Source organism: Meleagris gallopavo, chromosome 12, assembly GCF_000146605.3.
Source record: "Meleagris gallopavo isolate NT-WF06-2002-E0010 breed Aviagen turkey brand Nicholas breeding stock chromosome 12, Turkey_5.1, whole genome shotgun sequence".
Classification (NCBI taxonomy): domain Eukaryota; kingdom Metazoa; phylum Chordata; class Aves; order Galliformes; family Phasianidae; genus Meleagris; species Meleagris gallopavo.
The window spans coordinates 10,354,696-10,368,397 of NC_015022.2; the positions used below are offsets into that span (position 1 = coordinate 10,354,696).

At 43.0% G+C, this 13,702-nt stretch overlaps 1 protein-coding gene across 1 annotated transcript in view; it reads right to left on the minus strand.

The window, feature by feature from the left end:
* The window catches only part of HOMER2 (homer scaffold protein 2), a 39,151-nt gene that overhangs the window by 15,852 nt on the left and 9,597 nt on the right, over window positions 1-13,702 (minus strand). Inside the window, exon 2 of the mRNA XM_010717453.2 lies at window positions 12,814-12,970. Coding sequence (XP_010715755.1) covers window positions 12,814-12,970 — 157 coding nt within the window. The remainder of the gene's footprint in view (window positions 1-12,813; window positions 12,971-13,702) is intronic.

The following is a 13,702-nucleotide window of genomic DNA, read 5'->3' on the forward strand; positions in this document are numbered from 1 at the left end:
TTTAAAGCCCTCCTCTGTCAGTCAGATGCCCCAGACACCACATACAAGTGAAAACCTGAGAAAAAAGCTGAGAGAGCAACTCAGAGCTGCATGGAAACAGTCAGGAGAAGGGGAACACAACACAGCGCCATGAGGTACCCGTGATCAACACTAATTTTATGAAGAATCCAAAACACAGCGCCATACAGGCTTCTACAAAGAAAATCAACTCTATCCCAGCCAAACCCACAGCACTGTGGGAAGGTTTCCCATAGGACCGCAGTCCTATAAGAAGAGTCCACTCATCATTCAAATGGACTCTTACGAAGCAGCTTTGCATTGGCCCTCATTCCTATAACACATACGATGGAATTCTGACCGCATCAAAACCCCAAATAAATGCAGGGACTGTCATCCAGGTTAATGGCTTCATAGACAAACAGTTCTAATGAGCTGCCATCAGTCCCTGAAGCTGTTAATGGGTTCTCCTCGCAGACAAAGGCAAAGAGGAGCATAATGTAATAAGCACCTTACAGAATAATAAACTCATTCATCACACTGGTGGAGCTGTCTTACTGTGGTTAAAAAAAATCTGCCTTTGCTCTCATCTACATGCCAGCACATCAGATGGCAAACATTCCTGCTACGTCCACACAAGCCAAACAAAATCTCAGGCTAATTTCACTTCCTTTGGGAGAAAAACAATCGTGACAGATCTATATTTTTATTTAAAGATGATACTGAATAATTTTTACAGTACAAGGTAGCACTCCATCAACCAGAAATGATTCGAGACGTTTAGGAACACACACTGGGCAAATTCATCAGATAGAAGTAAGCAAATAAGCTTGTGCAGGGCAGAGCTCTCACAGGCTGAAACACACCCACCCCACAGCCTTCCCAAAGAGAGAAGTTGCCAAATAAAACAAGCAGAGAGGTCACAAGATAACCTGGGTAGAAAAAAAAAACTGCACTGGCAGCTCAAATTGCTCATGATATATGCATGGCATATGTACACACAGCCACCTTTTATCATGGGGGACGCTTAGTGCATTTAAAGGGTCCTTCCCAAACTCCCCATTATCACCACATCACATGGATGTGTTTCCTGAAAGGCATTTTCTCAAGATAAGGTGAGGTGAACACGTGCACATGCAGAACAGTGCTGGAGCAGGCAGGGGCTACCAGCAGCTTGGGACATCCTTGGCATCATGCTACGTTTCCAGAAGCAGCAGCATAGATGGGAGCAGGCTCAGCCCCAGGAGGAGAGAGCCAATGGCTGCGAACATCTGGCAGAGCCACCAACATGCTGCCCTGAGCAGCACCAGGACATTTCCTTGGCTGGGATACCCACCCACAGAGGCAAACACCTCTCTACCTGGGAACAGACCAAAGTAAGAGCTGTGGGATTGCTAGACTAGCCAATTTTAAGTTCTAGAACTGCATTAAATCAAATCAGAAATGGGACAGAAATAATCTCATTCTTTATTCTGGGACCAAAGTCCCAGTTCACCAGATTGGGAAATTCCAGAATTATTCCTCTTTAAATTCACATCACCTGCTGTTCTGAAGCAAATTCACCTCCAGAAAAGCCCTAAGACTCAAGGGCATAGTATCTCCTCATTAAGAAGTCACTACATTAAAACCTCCCCATTTCATTTTCACACCTCTCAATATGTGCTTTCCAGTTTGCAGCCCCTGTGAAATTTAATTTCCTCAACCCACCAGGCTGCTAATCTTCAGTAAAGACGTATCTCAATCTAAAAACAGAATTGATGAGGGCAGGGAGCTGCCAGTCCTTGGGCTGCAGCTATCACAGGCTCAGCAGGTTCTTCCAGCTCATCAAGCCAATGTGAATCAGAAGCACTCGTGAACCCGGATGTGAAGACCAAGGGAGAGGGACAGGTTTGCAGAGAAATTCTCCCGCTATCTCACATGTTCAGCAACTCCCTTGTGGAATTTATCCACCTACACTGCCATGATTTGCACTTATCTTCACTAGCTACCATCCTTTGCTGATGGCTAGACTGAAACGTAATGTCTTTTGGCCAATAAATCACTGATCTAAGAAAGCAGAAACTGTATATTACATGAGTGAAATGACATAATGAGGAAGGTGCTAACCTCGGTGTGGGGCTTAGAGCTCTTCACCTCCTTCTAAAGAAAACAAAAAAGCTACTGTAATGCAGAGCCTAAACCACCATGTTCACACTTCATTGCAGAAATGAACCACTCACCTGTGACCCACAACATCAAATCATCTCTGCTCCAGCTTACAAAGACAGCACACACACGCACTCATGCCATTAGCCATGATAGGGCTAGCAAAAGGTAAAAAGGGAGTCCCCTCCAGAGCCTACCTTCCAAACGGGATCAAGACAAACTCACAACAAGAAACTGGGATGAAAAAAGAACAGCCCTTGACCAAAAAATAAACTTGTAATGTAGAAGACTTAATTACAGCTGTCTAACAAATCAGGGCCAGTAGAAATCTCTCCCCTCATCCCTTCTACTAAGACTTTGTAGAAGGGTCTAGACTGAAAGACTGAAAGACTGAAAGACTGAAAGGAAGACTGAAAGGAAGACTGAAAGGAAGACTGAAAGGAAGACTGAAAGGAAGACTGAAAGGAAGACTGAAAGGAAGACTGAAAGGAGACTGAAAGGAAGACTGAAAGGAAGACTGAAAGGAAGACTGAAAGGAAGACTGAAAGGAAGACTGAAAGGAAGACTGAAAGGAAGACTATCAGCAGCATCTATACATTTGAATTTCGCCTTATCTGCTGTATCTCCCACACAGAGATGTGTGGGACATACACCTGGGACAGACCTGGGACTTCACCTGAGCAGACTGGGGGCACCAGAAACATGCCAAGAAGAACACTGAATGTGTCTGTTCTGCCTTTCTTCCTGCTCTGCTCCATCACTTATATGCAACAGGGGGGGATGCAGCAATGGACAGGGGACAGCTGCCAGGTCAGCCAGGCAACCAGGGCTGTAGCTATGCCACCCAGACATAGATTTCAGAAGCATCCATAACACACAATGCTAAGAAAGCAAGTATGGAAAGGGACTCACAGTGATGACAACCCTCACACGCTGCCATTGTTGGCTCTGTGGGAATAAGGGCCATTTCTGCAGTTGCACTTATCTCTCTTTTCCCTCCAGATCCACTCTGCAACCCCAGGGCTGTGCATTTTTAACCCCGTAACACAACAAATCCAAAGCAATGCATGACATATAGGTAGAAGTAGCTCTTGGCCTCCTGTATGAGAAAATATGTAAAAAATGCCCTCCCCCCTAATAAAAAGACTAATAACTGTTTTTCCTCTACTAAACTATTTCTGTTGTAAAGTCCTTATTGTGAACCTGTCTAAATGCAACAAAAGTGGGTTCACAGTGATGTGAATTCTATTAAGTAAACCTCCTGCTACACCTACTCCATTGTGCTCTTTTTCTTCCTGAAGTAATTAACATCTCTGCAGAGCTGGTTTCCCACCTCCTCCACCCAGTCTAAATCTCTAAAGTCTCCTATTTTTGCTTTGACATCTGACGAGAATTTCTTTTCCTTTTCAGCATAGCACACACATCCACCCACCACCCTGCTCAGCACCAGCAGCTGCTTCTTGAAGCAAAGCTACAGCACTGCTTCCCAGCCTCTCTGCTCTGGAACAAATTGTCACCCAGGAATTTCATGCAAAATTTCATAAAATATACAACCTGATAAGCCTGTGTGTTATTTCCAGGTAACATTTCTAACTTTCCAGAGATGAAGAAGAATTCAGCAAAGGCATTATTTCTTCCTGGTGACTACAAATTGGGTGAGGGAGAAGGCTGCATTACTTACAATGAGGTGCAGCAAAAAATACATAGTTGTCTCACATTTGTACTTTGGGGGATTTTAGATAAGCATAATCGAATCCGTACATGAAGCATTTAAGCACACCTCTGTTTGCACCCTTGAAGCTGCACCATAGCCTCATTTCCTCTCTTCAGCCTGAAGGCCCTGTGCAGAGCTCAAACAGGACTTATCCCAGGACCTCAAGTTGTTCCAGCACATACACATCACAGAAACGCCAGCAGAAGGTAGTTATAGTTAAAGATGCAGAAACTGAATGGGCCAAACAAAAAAAAGATGACCAACACTGCTTTTAAAGACAAGGTTGAGATGATGTCTGAGAGGCAGAAGCCAGCAGCCTGGAGCAGGGCTGCAGGACGTGAGCAGTATGACATGGGTAGGATACAAGACTGTGGCCATCCTTAAAGACTCCTCTGTTCTGAATGGCAACATATACACCCCAGTGAGCAGGCGTCAGTAAGACAGGTACCACTGCCTCTCTGAAATCTGGAAAAAACTGCCTTTTGGAATGAGGAACAACCAAGAGTACGTTACTCTTGGCATATGGCAGAACCTGCTTGACATCTTCTGAAGCACCCAGATGAAGTTACTGTTAGAAGACAGCACAACAGGTGCAATCAGGTCCTGCAACACTCAATATTCTAACCTAACTGAAGATATGAAGTAGCCGTGGAATAACATAAAATAACAACCCTCCTGCATCCTCAGAGATGCCTGATGACTTATTTTGCTGCTAGAAAATGAAGGAAGGTGGAGTTAGAGAATCCAAAGAGAATCAGCTTTGTAAATTATCTACTATTAAGTAGTTGACAGTCTTTTATACTACTCCTGGTTTTCCCTATAACAACTATAGTACCAGTGAACGCAGGTATTCAGGTATTAGGTACCCCTGGCACTACAGCAAGAAGAAGGGAACAAATAATGGATGCAGCTGTTTCATGGGAAAAGCATTCCTTAGAGCTCCATAAAGCACAGCTTATAGAAATGATTTGTTACTTTTGGTAGCTGAACTTAAAAACAACAACGACAACAAGAGGGACTAAAAATTTCGAATCAGTCAACCAACTGCTAAGCAGAGCTGTGTTCATTGCAATTCCTGATAAATGTGCAACAAATAACTTGATAACTTGTCCTGATAATTCTGCAACAAATCAAGAAGTCCTTCTGGGATGAAAGCTGGGGAAAACTTGAGTAGATAACACAGGTGTTCAGCTCATCCCTGGGCACTATGTTCCTCAACCCCCCTTTGCAAATTTCTTGGAAGAAAAAGCACACTGCGAAGCCTGTACCTAAGCTGAGCAACACCATGCCCCCTGAGCTTTGGTGAGCAAGTGTGAAAGCTTTTGGAATGTAAAAATATGCCTACTCCAAGAGTTTTGCTTTGCTTAACTAATGAAACCAAAAAGATAAGGGAAAGCATCTGCAAAATCTTCCATGTTGTGCCTGTGATGATGATACTAGAAATCTTGTTTTTTACCTTATCACCTCATCACAATTATGGATCATTTCCCCGTCATATTTTTTTAAAGATTCTTCAAAAGCTCTGTTAAGATCAAAGATCATGACCTGAAACAGAGCTTTACCAAGAAACTTTAAGGAGAGGTTATAAAAAGGGAAAACCTATCCAAGAAGGAAGGTTCCATATTTGCCGGTGCAACCAGAAATCCTCTGGGAAGTTTTTTTTTTTCCCCCATAAATTGCATTTATGAATAGATTTCTGCAGCGCTGGTTCAGTTGTGTGGTCTCTTCATAGAGCTGGTGGCTCCATGCACTCCACCTGCCAGGCAGGGTCAAACAGCAGCAGGTGTGCTTCCCATTCTTTGGGGAAAGATTCAGTTGTTGGCACTCTGTTTTCTGCTCTCCTGAGCTCACTAACTGGCTTATGGAAGACTTCCTTCCAGAAACAATCCAGAGCAAAGGATTTTTCACATTTCAAGTGTAATAACTTGGAAAGAGATTAATAATAGAAACACTTCAGTGATGCAAGCTGTACAGCTTTACCCAAATCCCATCCTCCGCAGATGCTCAGGACTTCTGACTGATTCAGTCTCAAGGGACTCACCACATTTCCCACCATATCCACAGTATTTACTTTGCTCCATTTCCCAGCATTTGACAAGCTCTCTTTCACTTGCAGCCCTGGGTCTTGTTTGCACAAACCTTTTTAATGTTTCCCTCCATTCCCAGTTCATCTCCACTGCTATCAGCAATTCAGAAATAACTGCTGCAGTTACTCAGTATTTCCCTCTGAACATTCACGGCCCCACTTGCACAAGTGCACCCCATGTTACCTTCTCTACCACCTCGACCAGCATCAGCAATGGCTGGAAACTTCTGCAGACACAACTCCAGGCTACATATCATCTCCTCAGTTATAAGATCCCGCACCTCCTCTTTGCCTGAATTTCTGAATATGATATCACCTTGAGCAAATAAAGCATGATGCATGCGGGCAGTCCCACGCCTGGCTGGCAGTTCTGCATCTCCTTTATGCTGTTCTTCCTCACCACCAAACTTCAAAGGAAATATTCTCAAGTTATTTTAATGTCTAGAGAGAAACAAAACCACAAGTACACCACAACACAGATAACATGAATATTTAAAGATCACTGGGGACTGTCATTTTCCCTTAATTTCATTCACTGTTACTTCAAAATTTCTTTGAGAAGAACAGGAAGCCTTGGATTTTGCAGCAGAAGGATCCATTGCACACCTCAGTGCATTGGCTACATGCAACTATTTATCTTTAAAATGTGTATTTTATTTTCTATTTGCATCTGCCCAGCTTTAGCTGCCAGCTTACTGCCTGACAGATTATCAGAAGCATTTTCCTGGTATTACCAGGAAAGTCACACTTCTCCATGCTACTCCACAGGCTGAATGAGTTGCACCTCCTGTATGGTGGAAAGATTCCCTTAAATTGAGAGTCGCCCCTAGAGCCCTTCAGAGTGACGCCATACATCTAGAAGCCCTGCTCACCTGACAGCTCTGTTACATCAACTGAAATTGGGAAACAGAAGTTAAAACCAGCATGGAAAAAATATTAATTTGTTTCACTGAATGAGAAGTCACAGCTTAGGTGAGCCTGGTGAATTATGACCCAGGGCAGGACAGATGTTTCCCTGCTTGTAATCTGCTCTTCACACACAACCAAGGAGCACATCACTACAAACAGAGCAGCTGCTTCTCAAAGAACAGCTCCATCCAATCTCATTATTTACAGCAACAACAAGCCCAAAAGGGGCAGCAAGAAGCAGTCAGAGACTCTTCAAGTATCAATTCCAAAGCACTCTGTGCAGCACTGTTGGTGCTAGAACCTGCCTGGTAGATGAGCACCCACTCCAACTTCTACTCAGAAGACTGAAGTAGGAGAAGCCCCACTGCAGCTGCCTTACCAAGCAGTAGATAAAATGGCATCAGATCATCGTAAAGGCTCTAATATGGATTTGCAGAAGTTTAACACATACACACAGGTTGGTAGTTAGTCTGTCTCAGTGGAAAAGTACTTGTCTACATTATATTTTCCATATTTAAATATTATAAAGCCACAACTAATGTTTTTACTTACCAGTCATCATACTAGCATAGAAACAGGGAGATGTTTGTTATACATATATACAAAATATGCACACTGGAAAACAGGATTGTGCATTAAAATTATATTTTATGCTGTGTTTTCATATTTCAAAAGATGCTCTTTTGATGTGGGGGGTTAATCAGTTCCATTTGTTGCAATTACTCTGTTATGGCTCCAGTATAATGTCTAGTGCTAATAACCATGTTGAAGATGGTTCCAATAGTTTGTGAAATACTTAACATACCATGATAGGGGTAAAGAGAAGATGAAAGCCATCACATAGGCTCATTTCTCTGTATTATAGCAGAAAGCTAGCTCAGTAGTGGGGATCTATTGGCATAAGAAGGTTTCTGGATCAAAAACACAGCCTCACTCAGCCTCCGAGTGCTCAAGGCCTGTTCATCTTCCTACTGCCTTTCCTTTGGAGCTGGGTCACTTTTGGGGCTCATTACACAGCCATGAGTGTCACACTGCCTTTTTATTGAAAGGGCCTTTTCTCATTGGTTTTCAGTAACAGAAGCGTAAGTAATACTAAGCTCATGCCCCTCCATTCTATGGTGGACAGTCCTGAGACAACCAGAGAAGAACCCTGGAAGAAATGGGATGAAAGGCATGAAGAACACAACAGGAAAAGTCTTGGGAGGGAGAGGGGGGGAAGGAGGGGAAGAAATCTCCATCTCAGTTACTGTGTGGTGAAAAAAAGTCTTGTGAAGCTGGAGTAAGTATTTTCTGCTAAATTAACCAGATGTTACCAGCAGGATCTCTCTGGGAACAGCAGTGCTGCTGCCAGCAGAGCAACAAGGCAAGGAGCATCAGGCACCGGGCAGCCCGCCCAGCCCCGGGCAGCACACGGCACAGCTCAAAGGCAGTCACAGCACTAAAACTAGGGCAGGCCAAATGGGAAATAAAGGAACTTCTGTCTCTTTGACAAAACACATATTTGCTCACCCACACCTTTGAAAAATCACTGCATTTTATTAAGGATTTCTCTACACCCACTGAAAGGAAGAAAAGACAACACTTCACTTTCTAAGGTCACTTTCATTGTTCTTTTTCCTCCCATTATCTTTTCTACCCAAGGCAGTAAAACATCCTCCTATCATTTCACTATGAAATTATGACAACCATTATCTGCTTACAGTGGAGTAGTGCTGCGAGGCCACACTCGCCCTGCCACGGAACAGCACATCTGCTCTGAATGTGACAAGAGGTGCTGCAGTTGTTCTGATCCTTCTCCAACACAAGTCACATCCATGAGGTCTGGAAGGCACAGTTAAAAGCTACCACAGCAGTGCAGAGCTGCTGCAATGCACAGACTGCTGGAAGCCTTTGTTCAATTCAGATCCAAGTTTGTAAGATTTAAATTACTTGGTAGGCTTTTCCTGAACAAGAGTTGATATTGGTTTAATGGCTGAAATTACATCAATGAAAGAAAAAACACACAAAGAAACTTGCCAGATGAAGGAATTTCATCTCTGCTACCATACCCCACAATTTCTTTCCTATGAAGGGAAGCTCCTCTAATCTAAGAGTCACCTTTTGGCAAAGTACCCTAGAGTATTTTTAACAACTAAGACTAAAAATAATTTCATTTCCATGGGCAAAGAAAATAATTTGTTTTGAATCTCTGAGTACAGAACTGGTAGAACTCAGAATTGCCAATAATTGTGCAGAAGATGCCCTGCCTCCATTCATGGGAACAGAGAAAGCGTCATCATGAAGAGGTGGGTAGCAATTAGGACTGGTACAGGAACTGAGAAAGCCAGAAATATACCAAATATTAGCAGATTTACACATCATCCATTCCTACTGCCCCAAATATCTGCTGCCAAATGCTGCTGGGGTTCGGATTCTGCCCTCCAAATCACACCAGACCTCCCTGGTACAATGCACCCAGACAGACCTTTTTGTGAGGGTACTGTAACAACCAGAACACAAAACACCTAACAACTAAACAGCTTCATCATACTGTATTACAAACTGGATTCACTTTGGGGAACAGTATGTGAATACTGATTGGCAAAATTTGGCCCATACTCTCATTCTTAATAATTGCAATTTACTTCAGAAACAGACCTACTTACTTTGTTTTTCTAGCTCAGTAATTTTTCTTGTTCTCTTTTCAACACTTTAGCAAAATTATGCCCAACCTCACTATCTTCCATCTTCAAGGCAATTGTTAGGTAGTAAACTCTTTTAAATCATCTAGCAAATGGGAATGAGCATCAGTCAACATCTATTTTCTCTGAAACAAAGCCTCTCTTTCCCTATCATACATTTACCAAAACTACTCTTGCAATCCATTAGTCTTCAACTCCAATTTTATTTTACTTTATTTTTTTCCTAATCACCTGATTAAAGATCCCACAAACAATTTCAGACTGCCACCTGATGTGGCTCTCACTGCAACAGTTTACTTGGCTCCAGCAGTCTCAAAATGCCCCTACAGAGTTAATTGCTGGTTATTAATCTTTAAGACAGCTTTATGTCCTTCGTTAACAACTTATTTCTCTAAAGATGAAAAGAATACTGTCACAATCACAGGTTTTGTAGGCATGTAACATCAGAATGTTTGAAAATGAGGACAGAAGTTTGCTTCTGAGGTCCAACAAGGATTATATTTCTTTCTCAAATTCTATATGGAAACAAGTTCCATATCCTCTCCCTCATCTATATGGCCTGGATAATACATATTTCCAATTCAAAACAAGCGAAAACAAACCCACCAATAGGGGCACTACTACACATCATTCCAGCAGATGCTGGAAGATACCAGTCTGAGCAATTTGCATGCTTTCCAACCTCTTTTCTGCCTCTACATTGCAGCATAATGTAGGTCATTTTTAATGAGGGGCCTTGCATGCAGCTTCCCCCACACACTACACAGCAACCAGACACTTCTGAGCTCATGTTCTCCCTGCATCATTGCTGTATTTTGTCATTTTTCAACAGGTTTGGCTTTTGCTCACAAAGCTGCGGACTTTCATACAGCAATGTCTCTCGGCTGCCTCATTAACTCCAGATCGGTGTGTGCTCTTGCATTTTACTGTACCACTTCCTTCAGCATTCATTATGCTGCAAACAGCCTCTGGTAAGAAACTTCTTAAAACATCATGATGAAATTGTTTTCTAGACAACATACAAGTCAATTATAATGCAATTAAAAGATAGGCTAATCTATTCACTTGTTTGGCAATGGTATCTCAGTTAACATCATGGAGTGCAAGTGTTTATGGTATCTATGAAATCATTTGCTGTAAATTGTTTTCTACTGTCCACAGCATCTCTTTTTGTGTAGAAGATATAGGAATTATAAAACCTGTTCTCTTCCAGGCTTAGAAATTGAAGTGGTTTGCACTGGGCACGGCCTGCCAGGCTGGCAGTGCTTCCGAGGAGTGCTCAGCCTGCTCTGGGCTGGCTGTGCAGCCGGCCTTGCATTCTGCATGGCAGCAAGGCCAGCAGGCTTCGGCAGCCCTGTGTTGTTCTGCATTCTGGATTTAAATGACATTTCCCTGCAAGTCAGCGTGCATCACATGTTTGTCTAAAACTGCTAGAACAGGCACTTTGCATCCAAGGATGGTGAGCTGTTGGAGATATGTGTCCTTCATCCACACCTTCCCTCTAGGTCCAATCACTTCTTTCCCTTGAGCTTCAGTTTTCTGTCATTAAAAGAGGGATAATTTTGCCTGCAGCGATGCTAATCTGCCTGATACTTGCCAACACACGAAGACTATTCTAATAAGTTACATGTAAGCAGGACAGAGCCAACCAATGCTGCCTTTACTCTTCCTCACAGACCTACCGGGCTTCACTTTGGGAGATGAAAGTAGGTCACAACGCTAAGCAGTAGTTGTGTGAGGGAGAAGAGTAACTTTTATCGTTAGCTGGTACAAACACCCTTCTTTTTCCACATCAGCACTCTTAAATGGACAGGCTGGGAAATGGGACTCTCCAGAGGCGAGTGTGCAGGCAGCGTTTCTTCTTAACCTGCTCCTTAATCAGCACGGGTTCAATACAAGAGGAATAATTCATGTGATGAGCAATTGATCCTTGCTTGGGAAGCCCCAGGGGAAAATTTTAATTCTAGGGCATGCTCAAACAAGGGGCTGTTTCCTTTTGGATAGTGCCTTTTAGACAGATGAAGGGGTTCTGAAACCCATCCAGTCTGCAGCCCTGGGTAGGATGCTCCAGCTGCAGGCACATGGCTTCACCCTACATGCACAGTAATTACTGGCTTTTCATTAATCTCTCATAACGCATGTGTGCACACCCACAAACCACACAGGCCACAGGATGTGGCACCAGCCCAGCTGCTGGAGCCTGGAGGTGAGCATACCAGCATGAACAGCATAACGATGGCCATGCATTAGTGCTCTACCGATGTCAATGAACATCACCATCAATTTAAACAGGTGCTTTGGCTGATTTATAAGCCACTATATAACCAAATACAGCACAGAGGGTGTTTGGAAAAACAAACATTTTAAATAAGAGTGACAAATATAAACGGGTTATTAAGGGACGATTTCTGAGGTAGCTCTCTCCCAGAAGAGTAATATTTCAACACCCTCATCCGAGCAGGAACATGTGTAAACAGGCTGTAAATTTGTCTTCTTATTCTACATTTTGCACTCCTGCAAAAAATAACGATTTTTGTGCAAGATTGGAATGTTTTAACTTACACTTCTGTAGACTGCTAGGGAAAAGGAGTCACCTCACAAGTTAATCTGGGGGGGGTAAAAATTGATAAAAGAAGGCACAAAAGGTATTACAGCAGTTGTCAACTCAAGTGATGAAGATTTTTGCAGGAAATACTTCAGAACACTGTTTGGGGATGTAAAACAAAGTCAGGAAAAAAAAGCCCATGTGTGGGGAAAACATCTTCATGCTTAATTTGTCACTCAACGCTGATGAACTCCAGTAGAAAAGCTGTAGAAAATTAAGTGCTAACCTGTAAACATTTCAACCATGCAAAATGGAATATGTACTTGGCATTTAAATCAAAAGCCCTAGTCTGCACATATCTATCTCCTTGTTCTCCTTAAAAAGAATGTTTTTTCACCAAAGAGACCTCAGTGTTATCTACCTAGCACAGGACGTGGGTTTAAGCACTGTGCTACAAAGTGTTGGCAGTTTAAGCCCTTGGCACATTAAGACCATGAAGTCAAATTAATCAGAGATAAAATCCTGTCTGAGTCAATTCATTTGGGAAAAATCACTTTTAAGTCGCTGTCTTTTCAATTGTCACTACGAGTGTCCACAATGGATTATATATAGAAAAAGCCAAGTATTTATCAACTTACGTGTTTAATGCAGCTCATCTACATCTACTACCAGCCATGGCTGACAGCCATGATGCTCTCCACACAGAAAACACACTGGGATACCATTAGCCTCCTACCTTGGCTCCATCCACACTGATAATCCGATAGCTGTTTCTCGTGCTGTCATAGAAGTAGGAAACAGTTACAGCCTGCTTGCTTGCGGGGACCCAGTTCTTCTTCGTGCTGGGGTCAATTTGGAAGACATGGGCTCTGGTGGTGAAGATGGGCTGTTCTCTAGAATAGGGAGGGACAGGAGAAATGGATGCATGAGTCTGCAGAAGATGAAATGTCCCAGAAGCCCAGACTTGACCAGGCAGCACAAAGCTAACTTTTCTTCCTTGTGTTACTATGACTTTGTAACCCAAATTTTCCTCAAAATACTTATCTCCAGGAAGGGATGCTCACATGTGCTCACTCTTCCCACATCCACACATTCTGCCAAAAGCACCAAGAAACCCCACACAGCTGGCTCTCCTGCTCACTGCTGTGAGCATGCTTGGGGCCAGGATTGCTCTGCAGAGGTGCTAACGATGCTAGCAAAGCAAAGGCACAGTATAATTACTGAAACATTGAAGTCCTTATCATTAAAACTGCACTACTCTGTGGGCAGTTAATCAGCATGAGCAGTAAGGGGGGAATGAAACAGGTCCCAGGCCCCATGCTGCCTGCCAGCACATGACTGCATTGGGTGAGGTGTGGCCTCCTTCATCCCATCCCTACGTACCATGAGGAATGCCTCATACCCGGTGTTTTCTGCCCTACACACAGGCAACCCAAACCACAAACAACAGCAGAGCAGATGCAGGGCTGGAAGGACAAGGCACAACACACATCAAGGCTTCTAGAGCACAATTAACATCACTTACAGGCAGCAAAACTCAATCATTTTCAAGTCATACCTTTAGGCCAAGTTTAGAAGTGAACTGCAAATCAAGATATGCTGTTTATATAAATACATATATTAAA